Source organism: Cynoglossus semilaevis, chromosome 4 (genome assembly GCF_000523025.1).
Source record: "Cynoglossus semilaevis isolate Cse_v1.0 chromosome 4, Cse_v1.0, whole genome shotgun sequence".
NCBI lineage: Eukaryota > Metazoa > Chordata > Actinopteri > Pleuronectiformes > Cynoglossidae > Cynoglossus > Cynoglossus semilaevis.
This window is the reverse complement of record NC_024310.1, coordinates 6,781,538-6,805,020: the sequence shown is the minus strand read 5'-3', so window position 1 is coordinate 6,805,020 and position 23,483 is coordinate 6,781,538. Positions and strand designations below refer to the sequence as shown.

The 23,483-nt window shown below is 38.9% G+C and overlaps 1 protein-coding gene across 1 annotated transcript in view; it reads left to right on the top strand.

The window, feature by feature from the left end:
• tenm4 (teneurin transmembrane protein 4) overlaps positions 1-23,483 on the top strand; it is a 179,676-nt gene that overhangs the window by 41,398 nt on the left and 114,795 nt on the right. Inside the window, 2 exon segments of the mRNA XM_025054911.1 lie at positions 1,405-1,685; positions 3,506-3,778. Coding sequence (XP_024910679.1) covers positions 1,463-1,685; positions 3,506-3,778 — 496 coding nt within the window. The 5' untranslated portion in view covers positions 1,405-1,462.

The following is a 23,483-nucleotide window of genomic DNA, read 5'->3' as shown; positions in this document are numbered from 1 at the left end:
TGTCTCCAATATATTCACTATCACTCCTCAGCAGATGTCCAAACTAGCTCAACCTTACCTCTGCCACGTTATCTCCAAACTGCTCAACCTTAGCTGTCTTTTTTTTCTGTACTTCTGTTCATTTTGATCACTCCCTGTGAAAATCTCAGCATCTTACGTCAGAGGTTTTTTAACAGGGGGTTTTGACCCCCATGCAGGACCTGTGATATTATACAGTCACTCATTTTTTCTCAACATTTTTTTATCAGCTTTTATGTATGATTAGCATGCATTTGATAGACAATGTTAAAGTAGGCTTTGGCATGGCTGCAGGACTCATACACAGGTTTAAAATGAAACATAAATATAAACATCTCTGTATTATTTGGACGTGTTTGTACTAAATGTTAAATAACGAGGCATGTTTATACATGGCCTGGCTAAATATAAAACACAATTTTATATAATATACACAACAGCCGGGCTCTGGTCCATCTCTCTCCATCAGCTGTCTCACCATCACCTCCTGTCTTCCAGACTTGCAGCATTTGTTATTTCCAGCACAGCTTTTTACACTGTTCTTACTATTTTTTTTCTTTTGATGTTCACTCATCTTTTCAACCTCTTCAAGCTCGTTACCACATGCTGCTCTCTCTCATTACAGATTAGAGTTTCATCTGGATTGTGTTGCTCTAAGAAGCCTTCTGCCTGTCCACAGCCAGTGTACACAAAATGGAGCTTAGAAATTATTCCTGTTGATACTTCAACAATACCATGAAACCACTGTCCATTTATGTTTTGCACCACTTCCATGTACTTCGCAGCCACTCCAGACCTAGCTTTCATGTATATATATATATTTAGTAAATGTTAAATTCTCCTCCTAATATTGGTCAGATACTCAGTCTACAGCATATGTGACATGAGTAGTTGTGTATTTCAGATTCTAATCCTTGCAGCTGCCTCAATGTGGTTGTAAGATTTGTTTTGGAGTGTCGCTGATTTGTAACATGTAGACAACAAATTTTACGGAGGGACAGCTGCCTCTTTTAAAGACGCTGGAGGCTGTGTATTTCAATGTGGCACATAAAAAAAGGATATTTGTGGGAGGCCTACACCGTAAACTTTATAGCTGGTAGATTTGTTGTGCCTTATTGTAATAAATTTAATCCTGTACTACTTCATCCCTGCCCGTACCCAACTCTGCATACTCTACTGCTGGGGAGCATGCACTTACATTGTATTTGTTTTCACAGTGGGCTGATTCAGGCAAGTGTGTATAATCTGGCATTGTGCACCTGTAAATAATGTTTTGTCACAGTGTTTGACTTAACAGTGAGGCCTGTTAATGGATTTTCTTAATAATAAAATAAAACCTTGTCCAGGCCTGCCTTTGTTTATATTTGCTTTGTTTTTACTTTACAGATCCACTGAACTGGCGGTGTAATCTACATTTGATGTTGAAAATAGTGCGGAGGAAGCCATGGAAGTGAAGGAACGAAGACCTTACCGCTCGCTCACTGCTCGGCAGGATGTTGAACGCCGCTACACCAGCTCCTCAGCAGACAGCGAGGACGGAAAACCCAATTCCAAATCCTACAGCTCCAGCGAAACGCTCAAGGCCTTTGACCACGACTCAAGAATGGCCTACGGGAGCCGTGTTAAAGAAATGGTCCATCACGAAGTGGATGAGTTCAACCGTCAAGGTTAGATGGTGTTAGAAAAACTGTGCCATAATATATGCAGAGAGTTGATTGTCATTAATGTCAACAGTACATTAGCACTCCACAGTAGCATGAAAATGCCATTTATTAGTTTAAGCATACATAACTCCCCCGTCTCGATGTATGCACCACTGCCCCTTTATTAAGGAGTCTCTGGGTAATTCACACTCAGCCACCGTAGAGGTCACTCTCCATAGTTTTACTATAGCAGAAGGGCCCCGGGCTGAACTTAAAGGGTTCATGTCAACTCTGCATCATCCACATCTTCAGCATTTACCTTCTCCACATATTCAATAAATTGTTGAAAATAAGAAGACAATCTTTAAAAATAAAGTTACTATATATATATTCTAGAGAGGGGGCGATTGCTGATATTAGTATATTATTAAGCAGAACTTTAGGAAGAGTGTTGATAAACACAGTACATGTAGTTTATCCTCCCTCCACTGCAGGCTGTTCCTTTTATATACAAAGCCAAGGTCAATGTGTTGACTGTGCTACAACAGCATTATTGTTCAATGGAAATGTCATCCTGTAAAAACTACATTTATCAGTGTCAGATCTCCCTTAGCTAAACAAAAGTCAGTCATCAAGTTTATTAAAAAAGGAAAAAATATTGTCAAGATTAGTGGCCGTCGCTGGTCTCTGAAAAAGCTAATTGTACAACAATATACAGAAATATAAATCAGTGGGAACAAATAAAAAAAAAGAAAAATGTGAGTCATCATCTTCTCAATAATAGATAGTTCAGTTAGTTGCTCACCCTGAGGATTTCCAGGGATCTTTGTGTTTTTTCTTTGTGAGACTGTCTCATGGCTATGCTCAGGTTTTGTCTTTTGGCTCATCCTAATGAAAACATTTTTATTTCATGGCTCACTGTTCTCCAGCCAAATGGACAAAGCGCTGAAACGCTGCAGCTGAGGCTGATTCACTGAAAGGCTAACTCACCTCCATGTGCTTCAAATCACTGCTGTGCTTTGCTTAATGTTTAATGTTCCAGGTCCATTCAGCCTCATGGCTAATAAACACTCCGCACCTTCTCCACTTTGGCATCACTGTAGAGTTACAGGTCATAGCCTGTAACTCCACTTTACACACATTAGCAATGGATGCTAACTGTATTAAAGCAAACATAAAAACAACTTTTACAATTAGAATGTGATGTGTGTGTGTGTTTTTAATTACCATTATTTTACTGTAACATTTTGACTAAGAAGTTCTTTACGATGTGTAAGTGATGATTGAGTTTGGAGATTGTATTAAGTTCAGATCAAAGTCAGGGTAAGGATTATGGACACATTATAGATGTGCCAGATCAAAGTCAGGGTAAGGATTATGAATAGGTGTATATGTGAAATGGTCAAATATAGCAAGTTCTCACCAAACACAAGATCAAAATAACTGATGACTGACTGTTCTTTGTAGAATTATACTTTTAATGGCTGATGAACAGCAAAGTAACGTTGCTTTCATATAAATCAAACACATCAACCGAGGCTGTTCAGTCACCAAGGTCTGCTGCAACAGCCTGAAATGTTGTGGTCGTGATGTTGAGCTTTGAAAAGAGGAAACTATAGAGGCAGATATTTGAATATTTTAAATACTCATTTAATCTCTCCTGTCACTTCTTAAACACTAAATACACCTCTATCTCCAGCACTGCCATTTTAAAGGGGTTACTGCACCTGTCAAGGACAGGCTCTTTGTGTCTTCATATTCTGCTATGAACACAGTTCATTATGTTAAGCGCTGCAGTAAGTGACAGATGTAATTACCAGTGCCGTGTTATTGGTTTGCTGCAGGGACAGACTTCTCCCTCCGAGACCTTGGCTTCGGGGAGGGCCTCCCAACCCATGTAGCCACCTACAGGGCTGACCTGGGTTTGCAGCACCGCGATTACTCGGTCAGCGTGGGCTCAGACGCGGACACGGAGACGGACGGCATCATGTCGCCAGAGCATGCTGTCAGACTATGGGGCCGCAGCAACACCAAGTCTGGTCGCAGCTCCTGCCTCTCCAGCAGGGCTAACTCCAATTTGACTCTCACTGACACGGAACATGAGAACACAGAGAACGGTAGGAACCTTTCTTTATCACTGCTGGTTCTTCTCCCATGTGGACATTTGGCTCTGCTGTTGGAGAATGTGTGAATGTGATTTAAAAGACTTGTGTTGAGACAATTCTTCTTTTTTTTTTTTTACATTTCATCATATATTTTGATTTTAAATTTTACATGACATGACAATTTTACATGGTGATTTTAAACACATTCAGATGTCTAGTAGGTCAAGACGTCCTTCACCAGGTCGAGAAGGAAAAAATAAATGTTTTTCATAATTTTTTCTTTTAAGTTTAGGCATTTTTTAGCACCGCTGTGTTGGCGTGTGTGCTCATTTTTTCTTTTAAGTTTAGGCATTTTTAGCGTGTGTGCTTGGCCATTGCTTCCCAATCTTTTTTTCAACCTTTTCAACCCTCACACAATGGCCATTGCTTCCCAATCTTTTTTTCAACTTTCACACAATAGGTACATGTATGTGAAGTATTCTTTGAAAGTAGTCAATTTAAACTTATGCAAAATAGCTATGAATAAAATAGTATCTAAAAATGTCAATTAAAAAAAATCCCCATTTAAAGTTACGTTAAATGTGTAGTAAAGATAATAAAGCCTAGGTTCCAAACAGGATCCATGGACTCCCCAGGCACTCGTTGGTTCTGTTGCTTTTCCTTCACTTGGAGTACTCTCTCTGTACCTGGCAGACAGATTCCGTTTCTCTAACACAGCCTTGTTGTGTCCACACTGCCTGCTCCCCTCTGTATTTGTTTACCTGAGTCTCTGCCATTTTCTATTGACATGGCCGTGCTCTGTGGTGAGATTTAAGTTCAGCTTGACATTGTGCATACATTATGCTGCCGTGACCGAGCAACTCATCAAGGGCTGGTAGTAAAAATTCTAATTGCACGTGTGCCGCTTGGCAAAGAACCTTGTGAATTGTTTAGCATTTTGGTGTGTGTCACATTATGTATTAGCTTCTTATTATAACTGACAGAAATGACTTCTTGGAAGCGAAATCCATTAGCCCGGATGACTCAGGCAGAGAATCTGGCATCCCTGTTGCTTGATCATGTTAGATGGTAGGGGAACAGAATTTGGCTGCATTATACATAATTAAAAAGAGCCTCCTTGGATAGCTGCTCGGGGATTGGTTCCTCGGAATGTGTCGGGAGCAGCAGTAGCTGCTGCATCTGTGAGGTCCTGTCGAGCTTTTCACCAGCTTTTTATTCCACTTACTGGAGCAGAAAGACCAGTTGTATTCTGTATTTAATTCAGTAACTCCTTTTAACATACAATTTATATGTGGCAGGTTAATTAGAATTCATTGAGTTTTGTGTGTGCGGGTTAATTAGAATTCATTGAGTTTTGTGCGTGCATGTGCACGTGTGTGTGACTGCTTTAATCTTTTTGAATCAACAAACCATTTACTCTGCTGTAATGTACTTTGCTAATTGAACCTTCACACTCCCTTACTGGTGCAATGTGCAGTCAATAAAGTTTGGCCACCATTTGGTCAAATTTAGCCATGAAACCTCCAACAGACCCTGGTTTTAATGCATGCAAATAAGCTGTAGTGATTTTTGGATCAAATCTATTTTTTGTTTTTTTTTCTCCAGCTCAGCTGACTCCCAGATATGCTGTACTGTATGCATAATAATGGGGGAAAACTGTGTTCATTTCATTCATTTCAGATGTGAAGAGATGATAATTTTGCAAACATGATTGACTCCATAACCTACTGTGAGAGGTAACAGCTTCCAGGAAATGTAATTACGCTGAGCGCCCATGGTTCAAGCTGTGGTCTGCAATACATTTCTGGCTTTAGTAATCAATAATTCTATAACAACATTTTCACAAAATGTAAATGAAGTTATCGGAGGGAGAAAACCTGGCTTCTCCTTTACACTTCCAGACTTCAGAGCTTTCTTTGAAAAGGTCACTTTTCCAGCATTGGTAGCAACTTTTTCTTATGTTTCAGGCAAATTACGGACAGAGAGAGAAATAATTGAGAAATAATTTATGACAGCATTTAAACTTGCCATTTGAAAGTATATAGGTAGTGATACAGATCACTAGTCTTTCTAACTGAGTTAATAAGGTCGTGGATCCAATTTCTGATTTAGATTTATTCAAATAAATGATGAAAACAAGTTCTGCCATGTATAGTGCTTTGAGTTGGAGTTATTAACACAAAAGCTCTGTAAATTGGGCTTTTTTCCTTAAATTCTAATTATTTTCATTATCATATTGTGTTAAAAGTTATTGGTAAACGTTTTATTCTGATAAAACTACAGCCATTGGCTGTTATCCTGCCTTCTGAATGTGTTGCTGGTAACACAGTATTCACAGAATACATTTGCTGATGGATATTTCTGTGTAAATCACATACTCTCTGGTCCATATGGAGCCTCTCAGGGAATCTTCCGGCAGCCAGCGGTTGCTGAGTCGCTGCACAACATACAGAGGCTGGAAACAGCGTGCATGCTGGTCCAATCTACAATGTTTGGACAAGAGCGGCTGTCTTTGAGCTTTGTCCCATTAAAGCTTATTCAGATGTGTGCTCTAATCTTGAGTTTCTCTTTGCTCTTGGGGCTGCTGTATTACATTTCTGAAACCATGAGAAGCGACAGCGGAGAGAGCCACCACAGCCTGCTGTGAGTCTTATTATATAGGTCCTGGAACATGTGGATCAAAGTAGGAGAGCCATCCTTAGGGTGCTTTTATGAAAAGAAAAAAAAAGACACTTGTGTTACTCCTGTATTGTTTCACTGCTTTACTCCATTTAACGTATAAGTGTAAAGACCAAACCCAACCTGAGCGTTGTTGTACTGCGGTGTCCATTGGCACAAATTGCTGCTTCCTAAAATATACATGTTTTCCCAAAAGCCAAACACAAAAATGTCAAAATGCTAAAGGGCATTCAAAGAAATATCATTTCAGGTCAAATGATCACATTTTCCCTTTTCTTATAAAAATGAATTACTTTGGGGATAACCTTTTTTTTATTCCAGTTTAATTCTTAAGTCTTCATGTCACAGGTTCAGGATGAGACAGGGTTTTGTATGGAGATGAAACTACAATGTTGCTTTGCACTGGCAGCTACATTTTTCCTGGTACCAAGAGGAATCATCATTGTACTTTAGACACAAGATACAGGGAACATGGAGTAAATGTGAATTTTTCCAAATACTGCCTATCCTCAGATTGATGTCTTCTCTAATTAGTAAAAATGTTCTAAAAAAGGTGCAACAAAATAGAGACAGGATATAAATGTGTGTGAATGGGTATGAAGAGCGTAGTGTACAATACTGTTCAGGTCATGAGCACCAATAAAGTCCAAACACAAGTACAGACCATTTACCTCTTTTTAAATAACACAAATGTAGACAACAGGCTGGAAGCACAAACATCTGGCTGTTGATGTTTGTTGATGGTTGTTACAGACAGTGTAAAGCCATGTGATCGTATTCTCTTGTTGTTATTGATGTTAGTTACCATTTGTGAGATGGGAGACTGAATGTTTGTCCCGGCCAGGACAGTATTCAGATTTTAGCTTTATAGTCTGTGTTTATGGTACGTATAGTACAGGGGTGTCAAACTCATTTTGCGTGAGGGGCAAATGCAGCCTGATAAGATATCAAGTGGCCGGACCAGTACAATCATATCATAATTACCTATAAATGACATCAAGTCCATGTTTTTCCCTTTGTTTTATACAAATATGTGCAAGTTTATTAGAAAATATTTAATGAAATATAAATCAACAAAAATTCACGAACATGAAATGTGTTTTTAACCTTCAAAATTCATCAAGTGGGCCAGATTGAACCCCTCAGGTGGGCCAGTTTTGGGCCACGGGCCGTATGCTTGACACCCCTGATGTAGTATATAGATTGTGGAGTCATACACAGCCAGTAGGCTGTTTGGTGGACTAATATCCTCTGCTTCAAAACTGCTGCATAAATTCTCAAATGTTCAAGGTATCCAGAGGGATGATGCAAGGATTTCTACGATGCATCCTCACTTTAGTGTCATCTGCACAGCTGCATCCGAGTGAGGCTTTATGACACCCTACAGGGAAGTGCACTAAAGTACAACCGAGCTAATGAACGTACAAACGACGACTTTATGTTTCAGCTTAAAGGAGCGAGGGAACTTTTGACTCCTAAACTGGAGAAAGGGTCTCTGCAGAAACATAATGATTAGAATTGAGTGATCACTCTTGAACGGGATATTTCACGTCAAAATCCTGTTGTTAAATTCTCGCCAATTGTCTCTCAATCCATAGCTCGTGCATGCTTCACATTCTGGTGTCTCTATCATTGTGTCTCAGGCAGCAGCACTGACTAATGATAAGAAGCAGCAAACAGAAAAAAAGGGCCAATTGAAGATGAATGGTTCCCTGGTTTCTTTAATTCAATTCCTTTTTTGTTCTGCATGATTAAACGGCAGTCATCAATCAGCATTTTTTTACCTTCAAAGCACATCGTGGCTAATGTGCTGATGTGTGTGCGCTTTTGTTGGGGTGAGAGCGGCATTTATTGACGTGGTGTTTTCAGATAGAAAAAAAAACACGTCCTTTGATCGGGGTTTAACATGTTCAAGAGCATTTTTTTGCACATTTACACAGACTTGTTTACAGCACTGGTGTTAATCTGTGTCACTGCTGCTGATTAGCTGAGGATTCTACAGAGAAAGGCATTTAACTGATTTACAGCTAATCCACGAGTACGACATGGTACAATACACCTCGGTTTTACAGTTGCTTTTAAATGTACTACTATTCCAAATCAAGTAAATGTCAAATACAAATGTCAAAGGGAAAAAAAGATCTCAAAACTCGAAATGCATGAATTAAAAAATATAATTAAAAATTAAAATGAAGACCTCTATTAACATGATGCACTCCACTTCTTAACTTAAGTGAAGAAACACAAACTTTGTTCTCTCTATTTGTTAAACATGATGTAATTAAAAATTCATACCAGTAATAAAAAATGGGCCAAAACACAAGATTGTGCCACAGACTTTTGCAGACAGTCTGATTTCAAAACAATGAGCAAAATTAATATAACAATTTGCTGTTGGGAAATGTGCAAACATTCAAGTATTAATCTGACACAAAGGGAAAACATTGTCAGTTAATCAGTTTCTTTCTCCAGAAAAAAAATATTTGTACAACACAACAGAATACTTTTCTTATGAAGAACGGGTGAATATGACAAAATTATTATATACGTAATATATTCTATATATAATAATAAATATTCAGATAGAGATGTATAAACAAAGCTGATGAGGTGTTACGTACGGGAAGACACAGCTTTATATTAAAACGCACAAAAAACAGGTTTATGAATGTAGTAAATGTATAGCAAATAATTTCTCTAATTCTGTGAGTGCTACTACTTAGTTATTATCTTAAAACAGCTAGAATTCTACCAACATGTAGCATTTTCTAGCTACATGCTAGCAAAAAGTGATAAGAAATGTAAATGTAAATTCTTCAGGTTTAGAAATTGCTCAAACCAAAGCCAGTAATGAGTCAAAAAGTAACCTTAGGCCAACTGAGCTAATTGAGCTAAATATTGAGCATAGCTGAACTGATTTGTTGTAGTTTCCAGATTATGTTTGGAAAAGATTTCTCAAATTTAGCACAGTAAATAAAAGAAAGCATTATTTGTTCTGTTGGGACAATAAATCCACAGGAACATCAAATGTGAAATGGAAGTGAGATCACAAATCTACAGTAATACATTCATAGTAAACAACAGTATCATTTCAAGGTGTGTTTTCCCTCTGAATATTAATTATCATGTACTAACAGAAATGATGTACCGTTATACTGCCAAGGAAAGAAAATGTGAAATACGACTCAGTTCACAGACACGGACTGTTGGTGTAGAGGTTTTACACGGGCTCATCGGTTAACGACGCACTCCAGCTACGACATTTCGAGGTTATCTCCCATAAATGTATTAAAAACTTCTTGTTCCATCATTCCGATGTACAGCATTAAACCATATTTCATACAGCATAGTTGGCAAACGTATCATCACGCGGCAAGGCAGCTTTGTTTACATTTACCGCATTTACAGTTACCACTGTGTTATTGCAGGTGAGTGACAGGACTTTATAAACATTATGTTAAATCTGACTTATGCCGAATGTTGAGTCACGTTGCACCGTAGGAACTGAACGCCAACGAAAGTCGAGGACCACCTTTAATGTAGTTATGAAGAAAAAAAAAAAGGAAAGAACGTCTTTTTGTCTACAAGTGCTGAATGGAGGAGTTGAGGACTGAATAAGCTGTCAGCAGTTAGAAAGGTGGAGGCTACAGGCTTCAGGCCAGGGCTCACTTTATAAATCTTAGAATAGCATCGCAGCAGCGTGAGGGAAAGCTGCTCCACATGGAAACCCGTGGTGGCCCCAAAAGGCTGAATGGCTTTGAGAAGCAAATCTCTGGCATATTTGAACTTGAGCTGAGTTGTATATCGGTGTGTGTCGCCGTACCACCTTGATATAGTGAAGGGCTGAAGGGACATATGTTTTGTTTTATTGCAAAGAACCGCTGAGCTTGGCTGTGAATGGTCAGTGCACATTTGTTTTACCTACTTCATCGTGCTAATACGTTTGGCACAATAAGGGAGCGTCAACCGCCGGGGTCGGAGAAGAAAGTGACACAATACATCACAACTGCACATCACAGCCTCACAACTCACACCGCTGTTCTGACAGAGTCGGGCCACGTTCTCAGAATCGAATGCACTTATGTGAAGTTATGTGTGTGTAACTCAGTGGTGCAGTGTAACCACGCTGACCTTGTTCCTACTCCAGTTTTCTGTGTCTAAAATTACAGCGAAAGTCTAATATATTATTAGTTGTTTTTGTTTCGCAGTGTCCCACATCACAATTCACGTTGACCCAAGAAAATTAAAAGGCAGACATTTGGTAGTCAAAGAAATAGTAGCGTTATTCATTTATTACTTTTTTTTTATTTTTAACCAACTCAAATTGCTTTTAACACTTTATCAGGGATTTACGGCAGAGTCAGTTGATAAAGTCTGCTGCTGTGTTTAGTGTTATCTTATTAAAACTATATTGTCCTGGCATGACTTCTGACATCTGTGCAAATGTGAAATCAATAAAAAAATTAAAATAAATTATAGTAGGGAAGGTGTCAAATATGATAAGACAGTGTTAAATAATTTGTGTGAATTTCCATTTTTAGGACTAGAGATTATTGTCAGTATTTTGTGTGAAAACCTCAGTAGCATATCAACATTTATTCCTCGTGTTTTTACATTGATGCAATTTTATTAAAGGAGTTTAAATTGGAAAATTATTTCACTAAAATAAGATAGGTATACATACATAGTGTAGTGGTTAGCACGCCTGCCTTGGAAGCAGAGAGCAGAGAGTCCTGGGTTTGATTCCCAAGCAGAGAGCAGGTTAAAAAAAAGAAAAAAAAAAAAGAAATATGAATGAGTAATTCCCATTGGTTAACCAGTGGTATCCTGAGCCATCGCTGCACTTTAGCGTCTGTGACAAACAGGGAGGCTGTGATCATTCACTGTGAAGCACATTGTTTGGTTTGGTGTTGGATGGTGTAATTTCCTTCTGAAATGGCCTCAGACATCACACAAGCAGAATATCAGGCAAAAATGATGCTTCAAAGAACTCTCTCTTGGCCTCCCAGCTCACAGTGGTGGTTATTTTCGCCCCAGTATTTCTGCTGAAGTTATTTATTTGTTTACTTTTTTTTGGCAGAAGCGTTGCTCAGATCATGGATTAGCAGATATATTCTCTGGCTCATTTGCGGGATAATTTGATGGATTTTTGAGGTCCTTCTGGACATTTTTGGGTTCTTATCTCTGGAGCTGCATACCCTCTCCCTGCCTGTGCCGCTGACTTTCTAAACTAACAGCCCATCAGGGCCCATCTTACACCCAAGGCTTAGAGACCCTCACTGCAGCTCAGCGCACCACATGGAGCAGGATAAGCCGCCCAGTATTGAGGATGATCCAGACTGAGCCTCCCAACTTCTGTCCCTCTCTTAGCAGTATCCATTCCCTCATACACTCACTGATGATCATGTTATATGTTATTTATGGCCCAGTAAATCAACTCCTGCTCAGTGGTGCTTATGAACTAATAAAGTAAAGGTATCAGCAGATATTACCACAAGTTAAACAGAATTCAGTGTTTGATTAAACCGAATCCATGGACTGCAGGCAGGCCAGATGGACTCGATGTTAACAATGCCCATGTTTTCTAAGTTTGCTAAACTACTACTAACTATTTTAAACCGTCTTGTAAACAGTAACGTCACATACGTGAAGCTCCTCCCACTATTCTGATTCCCTGTGATCTTTCTACAACCTAAGTGAACTGTTCAGAACGGAACTTTTAGGTTGTTTTAATTATTACGTTGCCTAACGTTTACGTTGAAATATAGCAATTACGATATTATCTGGGCAATACATCACACCGCAGTGATGCCAGTTGTTTCCGTTAAAACAAATGTGTCCGTTCAGAAGTCACACTTATGTTTTGAAACGTTTATTTCACAAGAGTCCAAGGACAAACGCTTAATCTGGAAAAAACCCTCAATGTCAGAGAAAATCCTCGGTTAAAGATTTACACAAAATCCAGAGGTAGACGGAGCGCAGTCTTCTCTTCTCTTGGACTGTAGTCAAACTCACCATCAGTCAGTCTCTGTTCTGCTGCTTGATTACTGTTATTGGCTTCATTCTTAATTAACTGTAGTTCTAATATTGCAGTTGGTGTCATTTTTCAGTGTTCGTTTGTCACGAGTGTAGACCGTGCCCTGGATTCATTCTTAATTAACTGTAGTTCTAATTCTGCATTTGATTTGATGATTTGACTTATAAGTTTGCTTCTTATCTTCTAGTCTGTCAGTAGTTGTCAGTGAAATATGGAAAATATAATTTGTCTGTTAGACAAAAGTTGAAGTGAATAACACATACATATTTTCGTTTCATTTTATTTTAAACTTTCCTGGAAATCAAATCTGGTGTTAATACGGGAACCAGATGATTTAAAGTTGTTTTGCATGTGTCACATTAGGAATTGTATCTCACAGTCAGAATAAAAAGATATTGTCACAACAGCTTCCACTAACCCTTTAAATATATGCCTCTTGAATTACATTCCGGCACACTCTGTATTTAGGGCTGTCGCAGACATATAATGATTTATCGTCCACGCTCCCCGACTCTCTTCATTTCTCAGCTCTCATGGTTCACAATGTGATTATCACACCTTAATATCTGGTTTGTGCACACACAGGACTTTCACACACACAAAGACAGGTGCTGGACGCCTCACATTCCTCCTGGATAATTTCTCTGGGAAAGTAGCTGAACACGGAGAAAATTCACAACCTGTGCATGCTGGGGAAAATAGCTCAGGACATTAGCTCTGGATTTTTCTCCTCTGCCTTCAGGGCTTCCCCCCAAACGTACTGCTGTCATGCTAAAAACATGAGTCTTATCTCAGCTGTATTAATGGGTGGATTCCACAGCAGGTCACATCAGAGCTGCGTTCTCCTGGACTTGAAACCCTGAAGCTTACGCTGTGTGAATAAGGAGCGTTTGGCAAGGAGGCGCTTGAGGCTGTCGAGATAATTTAAGCTCAGTTATTTCTGACTGAACAGTGAGTGCAGTTTAGAGAAGTTTGGATTTTGGACAATTCCAATATTTCATTTGAGTTTGAAATGTCACAGTGCACAACTCAACTGAGGAACGAGAAAACAAATGGATTTCTGTCAGTCCAGATCGCTCCGGAATAACAATAAAATAAAAAGCTCTTGTAGTAATGAACCTGGAAATAACAATATTGTGATCTGAACTGAGATCAGCTGAGATTTTATTTTGTTTTGTCAAGAGCAACAGGTGGTGCTATAAACCAGAAATAAAAGATATAGTTTATTCCAACGGAAAAGTCGGGATTTTCCCTAAATCCAGTTGGAATGAAAAGTTGTTTTACTGCAGGAAATGACTGTCAGCATTACAAGTGGTGCCTGATGTAAAGCAAAGTAATGACGCCAACAGGCCACAACTCACCTCAGATCTTTTTACTGCATTTTTTAAACCTTGATCAGGGAGCTGCTGTCGTAATTATTTAGGAGCTGAACAGTCAGCTTAAGGTCTGTTCCAGGGTTTTCCAGGTGATGAGAAACACAAGCTGTGACACTTTACATTGACCTCAACAGAATGGTGCTGCAGACCACAGTGGGATGTGTTATCCTGTCGGCATTAGGCAAGTGCACCCTGAAGTTTGTTCTGTGATGTGAATGTCCAAAACTGTTATATACCTACTGTATATACTATATTTACAGAAAACAGCACGTGAAAACTAGAAATGTTTCATATTAACTTTTTGATACTAACTTTTTGCCGATATCTGATATGCCGATATTGTCTAAACACTTAATTTCTGATTCCAATAACAACCAATACCAATATATGCACCTGTTTGCCCCCAAAACTGCAGTAAACGTCTCAGGATCCTACAAGCGATTCCACAATATTTGGCAAAACCCAGACACTGCGTTATCAGGTTTTCATTATCAGAGAGGACCGATATTAGAGCATTCTAATAGGCGTTATGTAATTATGCTAATATCAGGCCGGTAATATCGGTCAGCCGTGGCTAAGGCGATGGTGTCCCTATTTACGACACGTCTTAAAATACTGAGTATCAGATCCCCAGCTGTCCCTATTTACGACACGTCTTAAAATGTCAAGTATAGCATTTGGGCGGAATCATATTGGATGGGCTATAGTTGTTTTTTTATCTTCAATCGTAAAATGTACCAATATCGGACTGATACCAATACTGAGTATCAGATCCCCAGTTTGTGATACCTGTTAAAGTCAGTGCGACACGGCTGTTTCCTCCTTTATCTACACTGAAATGCATCAACGTGTCAGACGTCACATGGTTCATGTTCTTCACCTGCACAGAGAGAGCGTTGATAATGAGTCATCAAAGATGATGATACTGTAGGTTTGTTTTCCCTTTTTCTATAATTCTGTTCAGAATGAGCTGTTTACTATCACTCGGGTCCTTCCTATGCACAGCACAATAAAGCAGAGCTATTGCATGTTGCATATAAAAGCCTCATTAAAATTGGATGTAAAGCAGAGTTAAAAGAGAATCGAAAAGGACATTGTGTACAGTATGCACATAAAAGAGAAATGTCAGAGAACAATAATAATTCATGTGTCAGTGAATCGCCGACTTTGAAAAAGAAGCAGTTTTAATTTTTAAAAGATGAAACAGCTGGTGACAGCATGGAGTAGAACAGACTGTGCTGCATGTGAAACAAACACATCAGTGAGTGATTGGCCTCATTCCCATCATACTGTACAGTTCACAACAATTAGCACACACTACACTCTCCTTTGTTTGCTTTCATGGTTACTTGCATTTCATCTAACGTTGTTCTCATGCAATGTTAATATTGTACACGCTGCGCACCAAGTAAATATTCTTTACAATAGAGTATAATCAACGATCAATCAAAATGTAATGTGTTATTTAATGATGTGCAGCTTTGTTTTTCTCTCAGCAAGAATAACTCATTGAATCTTTTTTTTTTTGGCTAACATTTTTTTCTTCTGTGCAGCTAATGTGTACGAGATCATGTTTTTTTTTTCAGCAGTGGGTCTCCATTACCCATGCACAACAGTTTTTGTGAGGCTGACAAAAATATTTACATCAACCTCTTTTTTTAGCATTTTTATCATTTTTTTTTATTTTCTGTATGTTGTCTTTTAAAAATCTACATTTTTTTTTAACATTAATTGTTTATACATAAAATAGTTTCATATTTTTTGAGACACTTTTAAGATCAGACTGTATTTATCCCACACTGGGGACATTGAGTTGCTACAGCAACAGGGTAGACACAGTATGTACAGTACAAGGTGCAATTAGCAGCACACAAAATGTCAGTTGTGTTACCCTGTTATTTGTTTAGGCTTATTACCTAATATATCATTTTGAAATCAAAGAAAACTTAATTTACTAAACTTAAATTAATTAAAATTTAATTATTTTAACCAAAACTTAAATGAAAACCTGTTTTGCCACAGAAACAAAGTCTAGGTTTTTGCCAGTATATTCTGATAGTGTGTTGCCCTTCTGATTCTGTTTTGTGCTTATAATCACATATTGTTACAAACTCCAGCTGATAATAATGTTATGTAATGTAATGTAAGCGATTAAACTAAACCTCGTTTGCCACGTTACAGTTTTATCACAGTGTGAATGGAAAAGAATCAACAGCTCTGTGTGAGCAGCTTCCTGACAGCGTGTGTTTAAAAGCGACTGTTGAACTGATGTACAGTCAGTGAGAGCCGGGAGCTGAAGGCAAATCTTCTTCAGCAGTGACAAAGTGTTTGATATTGCAAAGCAGGGACTTTTTATATATGCTGTCTGTAAGTAAAAAGAAAAAGCATGTTTTGACAGAGGTCTGTCCCCCTGGTGTAAATGCATATACCAGACTGTGACGTGACACAAACACGGCTTCTCTCACTACAGTTTAATGAAATACAAGCTGAAAGTTCAGAAAATGTGAATGTTTTTTTGTTGTTGTTTTTTTACACAGTTCTTTTGCGCCTTCCTGCCTTTTAAGCAGCAGTGTAGCTTTTACTTAGGGCTATGCTTCAGAATGATATCAAGCCAGGCCTAAAATGCACTCAGGATCGACAGGGTTGGGATCCTGCCGTCTTTGTTGAGCAAGGCTTCAGGCAAACCACATGTAGTTCTAATGAATCACTTACAATTTCAGGCTCCGCTTGCTCTCAAACACCAAAAGTAAACTTTTGTGCCCCCCCCATCACCAACAGTACCACCACCACTGTTTGGGGACTTTAAGAGGATTGTGGAGTCATTATTTATTCATGCCATTGTGTTTATTCACCAGGCTGTGTGTGTGTGTGTGTGTGTGTGTGTCTGATGGGAAAGGGAATAGAGCAGCTAGTGCAGTAGGAGTAAAAGCTGATAATTACCCACCATTACTATTGTTTTTTTTTTCTTTTTATCTCAGACATAGTTTCATTTGGCACAGCTGATAATCGAGCTGTCACTGATGGAAGCCCAGGAAACGCCAGTTTTAGCTGCTAACCACGTGACTAAACCTGAAACCTGGAACTTACGTGACTTTTCCATGAACCTCTTTCACAAAGTATAGAACGTTATGTAACAGTAATATAATTCTGTCACAGTTTATGTGTCAACTCTCATGTTCTCTGTGGATTTTTAACAAATCCATCACATGGCTGCAGGACGTTCTTAACAGCCCGGGGTGAAAGGAGTGGAACCTTGGTGTTTTTATCCCTGAACAAAGAAACAGCAGGGGTTCTTAAAACTGTCTGTGTAAAGGTATTTAACCATGCCACAGCCTGTCAACTAATGAACGCTGGTTAAGGTACTGGTGGAGAAGGGAAAGACTGTTTGAACGAAAACATATAAATAGTATACAGTAGTTGAAAATGTAAACACATCTCCTTTTTTACATTTTTGTGCAATTTATCCTTTCTGTCTTTACAAGTTTGGGGTCATTTTTGAACATTTTGCCCTTTAGTGGTTCCATAGTGCAGCAGTAAGCACGAATAGGTATCTGGGTTTGAACCCAAGGGGAACCATATATCCCTATTGGTGCCTTCTGTGTTGCAGCCTGTGAGTTGCAACCACATACTTGATGGCGCCTCCCATGGCAACCTGTGTGTATTGCAAATACTTACACTGAATTTCACCACTAAGGCACTCAATTATTATTATTATTATTAGTAGTAGTAGTACTAGTAATAGTAGTAGTAGTAGTAGTAGTAGTAGTAGTAGGATTAGTAGTAGTAGTAGTAGTAGGATTATTATTATTAGTAGTAGTAGTAGTAATAGTAGTAGTAATAGTATGACTGTATACGTTATGTTGACAAAGAGAACAATGGTTCCTGGTCTTCTGTGTGAAGCCTTCAGTGCTGAAGCTGAAGAAAACTCCAGCTGGACTTTTTAGGATTTCACTCTTACATTTCCACTCTGATTAATTCTGTTTGTCAAAGTGCGGTTGAAACAGAGGGTTATCTATCGCCTGGATTGCAGGGCACGGTCTCTCTTCAAGACAGAGAAATAGGCTGAAGTCTGTGGATGAGAGCTGCAGAAGCCCAGCAGAGATGTGGGCAGAGAGTGAGTGGGCCACAGGTCTGTGCTGATAATCAAGCAGAGAACAAATGCCATTTCTCACCTCGGCCACTCTGGCCTCTTTCTCATCTTCCAAGATGATACAGCATCGATGATACAGCATCGATATTCCTCAGTGTGCTCCCTCTGCTTCTTTTTTTTTATTTCACCCCCCTCCTCCTCCTTCTCCTCCTCCACCTCCTCCTAGTCTTCATCCGCACAGATGAATAGATTAGCACGGAGAAATTACATCATTATAATGGTGTAATTTAAGAAGGAGTGAGGGGTGTGTTTGATCTCTGTAGAACCCGTGGCTAATTTCATCTCAATCTTTTTCCGAGACAGAGGAGGTTGTTTGAACTGAAGCTCATATCAAAGATATATTTTTAGCTCTTTATAATAAGTCCTTACACCATTGTAGTATAAATACAACTCTGCACCTGCTGCTGAACATAACCCTTCAACAGGAAGCAGGTTTTCCTCTCTGCGGGTGGCAGCTCAGTCGCAGGAAATACTGTGGATTGGAAACAACAGTGGTGAGAAGTAGGACCAGGAATATATTAGTATATACTGTATGTGTTTACAACAAGCACAGATGAAATGGCAGAACGGTTTCTTGGAATAAAATGTTCGAAATTTACCAGGTTCCAATACTAGTTCCAAACCAATTTAATAACCAGTAATAGTTATGACAAGGTTTTAATTTCAAATACAACACAGCCGTCTATGGCAATTTAATTGAGGCCAGAATCTTTTTGTATTTATTACTGATTTGTTTCCAAATGTTAATAAACATTCCAGGGTTAAATACCTCATTGATTTGCCTTGAGAGAAAAAAATTCTGTGTTTTTGGGCATCGGTAATCTTTAGAAACGTTAGCATGTTTGGACATCCATCTGTGTGTTCAAATAAAGATGTAGCATCAAAAGCTACTGACAGCTATGGACCGTAATCATAAACGCTATCGACCAAAACATATAAATAAGTATATAAGAGTAATGAGACCAGACAAAAAAAACAAATCATCTCATCTGTGTTTATTCATCTTTATTCTTTAGCCTTGGTTCATATGAAAAAGATATTATGAGCTCTAGGTTTTTCTGTACTATTTCTAAGGTATGTACAGTACCACACTGACAGTTGTAAAGAGTAGACATCGATTGTAAAGTGCTGACAAACATGTTAAGGTCAGCCTTGAATTGAACTGAGCTTTCTGTTAAAATGTGTTTTTTATTTCGCAGAATTATTATTTCCATTTCCCCGTAATTGCTGAGCGTGTCTGTAAAGAAAAAAAAAAGTTAATGGTTTCATGGTTTCAGTTTGTTTTCATCTCATTTTCTCTTGAAAGATCCTGATTGCTCATCAGGTAATGTTTATTATTTTTGCACTGGATTTGTGCCAATTTCTACTCTTTAAAATACAAATAACAAATACAGAGTGTGAGTGTGTGTGTGTGTGTGTGTGTGTGTGAGGATGCAGTGTACAGTCCTCTACCAATTAAATGAAACTGAACCTTATGTGTGTAACATAATAATGATCCTGCAATCCTGCAGTATGTACCAACAAAAATAGTCGTCTTCTGACTGTACCATGCAAACTACAGCTTTAAGTGTGATGGATTCATTGTCTAGAGCAGGCATGGGCAAACTGAGGCCCGGGGGGGCGGTTGCGGCAATCTATCTAAAGTTTCAACGTTTGTTCAAAGTAGATTTCTGAAGTAACTGTTTCAGTCATTGTTTTCATATAAAACAATCCCATGTCCTGTCAGCAGGAGTCAGCTTGACTGTCTCGTGTGATGGAGTGACTCAGGGTTTGGTCCTCTGGAAAGGTTGCCCCCGGTGGACTCAGGGATAATTGCTATAGTTGACTGTCTATTTAACAGGGGCGTTAAAAGCTCCTGGTCACAGTAACTCAGCAGCAATTTAGATTTTTTTTTTTCTTCCAAAGACGTATTTTACCCCCCGCGGTGGCTAATTTCTGACTCTGCTCTCCATCGTCTTTGAAGATCAGTCCAAACAAAGAGCAGAGATCATGCTGAGAAAGGGGCCACATTTAATCAGTCATGGCACTGCCACTGAGTTAAAGAGGAAAAAGTTTTTCAAGAGAAAAGATTGCTTTCATGATTTTTGCGACTCCAGAGCCTTTGTATCACATGACATTTCCGGGACAACTTGATTCGGCCTGGTGGACATTTGTACAGAACACTGTAAACACTGGAGCTAAAGCTACGGGACTTCATTAGGGGGACAAAGCTAAAAGCGAACAGGGGATTGTTCAGGCAATTTAGAAGCCATTAAATGTCCAATTAACGTTCCTTGTCAGCCAAAGCACCTTGTAGGCACATGTGAGTCAATTAATACACCATTATTTGTATTACTTTTGGCAGGATAAGCCTATTATAAAACCAACTGTTTTCCTGTCCCCTCCCTGTGCAGATTAAACATACATCTCCAATGCTTTTTAAGCATTTGCAACAATCACTGTTGGAATTAATCATTGTGATTTAGTGTTTTCATTTTTCAAAATGCAAACTCATGGTTTATTTCATTATAATAACCTTCCCTGGCAAATTAAATTTTGCCCAAACAGTTCCTTAAGGGTTGCCCTCCTGATTAATATCAAAAACACACACACACACACACACACGAACACACACATTCAGCACAAAGTCCTCAGGACATTGCTGTCTCTAAACACCAGGTGATTTAAATTGCTTTAGGCTGTGAAGAAAACCTAAAATTATAATAAGTTATTGTCCCCAGGATCACTGGCATTTTTGTGGCAAATGTGCAGCAGAGGGTGCTAGATTTAATCAGGGAAGTCTGCGAGTGCACAATGTGTGCCACTCAATGTGGGAACTGCAGGAAGCAACACAAAATTCTTGCCTTCATAATCAGCTGTTGGAGGTTCATACCTGGAGGACGACTGTTGTGGTCCACTCCAAGACGCAGGCGTCAGTCATTCCACCGTGTTTTCTGTAAAGGACTGGACCCGATTGGTTGATTAAAATCTCATCCCTAACCCTAACCTCATCAGAATCTACAAAGAATTGATGGCATTTAGCAGGTGGATGATAAAAGCATAGAATACCGATGAAAAATACCTCTGTATTGAACTGTTCTGCTCTATTTTATTACGTAATTGACCATGTTTCTTCATGAGAATTAAGGCTGTAGCTACACGTCAGTGTGAAGCCGCGGGACATTCGGCACAGATCACGTTGTAACACCTGACAGCATCCACTTTACTCAGTTTTCTGCACGTGTCACTAACCCTCTGCTGTGCCCAGGAGCGTCACCCATTCATCTGCACACGGTCCTTCACTTATCTGATGGAATTTCCTAATCACCAAGAAAAGCTACATTTAATAGCAACATGGTACAAGGAAAGAGACAGACTGACGACCTTTGACTCCCACCTGTGCAAATAATCAGTTCCCTTATTAGCCTGTGGGCCACATGGTTTCCTTACGTATGAAAAAACGGTACATTTTTGTTATTAATGTTTTTTACGGTAATCTACAAAAATATGATGCAGCCCGTGGTTCAGGTCATGGAGTAAACACAAAGTCTCTGCTGTAAATGCAGATCAACACTTCCGTTTCTTCACCTCGCTCTGTTTTGCGAGCGTGCACCAGTCCTGGTGAATTGCACAGTGATGACTTCCATCTTCTTGAATAAATTGAGTTGAATTTTTATGCATAGCCTCAGAATTTATAGCAGTTAGAGGTAAAAATGGGGATGATTAGCCGGAGTTTCAGAGTGAGAGCAAACGATCCAGACTCTGGTCTGAGCTCCATCTGTTTTTCTACTTTCATCCAAAACATTCCTTCTTGAAATGATGCTGCGCATGACTCAAAATAACCTCAACATTTTATAAGTACAATATGTTTTTAGAAACATTGTATCATGAGCTGTCACTGTTTTGCCAGCCCTGGGTCGCTACCTGAACAGTTACATTTTTATTAAGCATGGCCTTGTATTACAAACATTAAAAACTGAAGTATTTTTGTTAGCTAAATAATAACAAAGTCGACACTGTAACATAACATTGCGGAGTTACAGCTTAGAAATGAAGAAGAATGTGGAATTTTGTATTGTATTTGAGTTCACATTAAGTCCAAATAATATATACACATATATAAACATATATATGTATATATAAAATATATATAAATATACATACATGTTATGGCATGTCGTTTAGGAAATTATATATATAGAAAGTCTAAATATATATACAAAAATCTGAATATATATACAAAAAAAATTCTCTGTAAATTGAGTATTCAAGGATTAATTTCCTGAACGGTATGCCATAATATATATATATATATTTTATTTTTTTTTTGTCCAATTAGTGGCAGTAATTGGAATGATAATGACTGTCACTAAATCCAGGCAGTTACAGGGAGAGGATTCATAAAATGTACAGTAAAAACTATTCAAACATTGCAGTTATGTAATTAAAAGACCACATGGTCAGATTTACTCCAAATACCGTCCCATCAAGACACTCATGAATCAGGGTGTTCAAACTCTAGCTCTAGCACCCTCACAGGGTTGAGAGAGGGAACAACAATTAGTTTTACATTTAAATATCCATTAAAGCACTGTACAGTGATTAATTGTTTAGCGCTGAAGAAGTGTTCTAATGCAGTGGCTGGTGGTCCGTGTTTGCAGCCAGACCAAGTCATTGACATTTCCTAAGGCTGACAGGATTAAAGTGGTAGCAGTTTAGGGACCTTTTAGTAAAGGTTCCCGGAGTCACTCAACTCCTGTTGGAAAAACTCCTGCGGCCATTTCAGCCTGTCTCCATCTGTGACTCAAGGTGTGTTTGGCTTTTTATTGCATAACCCTGTGTAATTTAAACACAGTGAGACAGTAAAACCTTTGTGCAAATAAAATATAAGTGCACTGCAGTAACTGTCTACCATGGCCTCATTTGGTTACGACTTTGAGCGTTTTTTAAAGTACTTTTTGTCTCTGTGACAAATGCTCCCTCTTCAAGGCGGGAAGTGTAACGTTGACTTCACCGAGGTGTCAGCTCATCTCTATATTATACTATGTTTTAATGCGGCCGCAGCGCTGCTACAGATGTTTCGTGGTGTGCAGTTGCTGTGGTCACAGCTGTTAAAAATGTAAGAAGCTCACATGTGTCTGAGGCATTCTGGGAATTACCGTAATGATGCCGTTTCCAACAGCCCCTCTTTTTTGATTGTACACGGTTGTATATTCAAGCACAACAGTGTCTCAGTCATTAACCCGCAGCGTGGCTGCTGTGCCTCTGCAGCCATTACTGCACCGGCTGCAGAGGGTGGAGGAGAAATGAAGTGTGAGCCGGGGAGTATATGTATAAAGCACGAACTGTGACTCTCTGGGCAGAGGATGGCTGCCGCGTGTCTGTGTGGCTGTGGATGATATGTTAATATCACTAATTGTTTCCTAATTAGATGTGAGTCAGTGAGTTGTATTTTAAAGCTCTTCGGGGATCATTACAGAGCCAGCGGAGATGCAT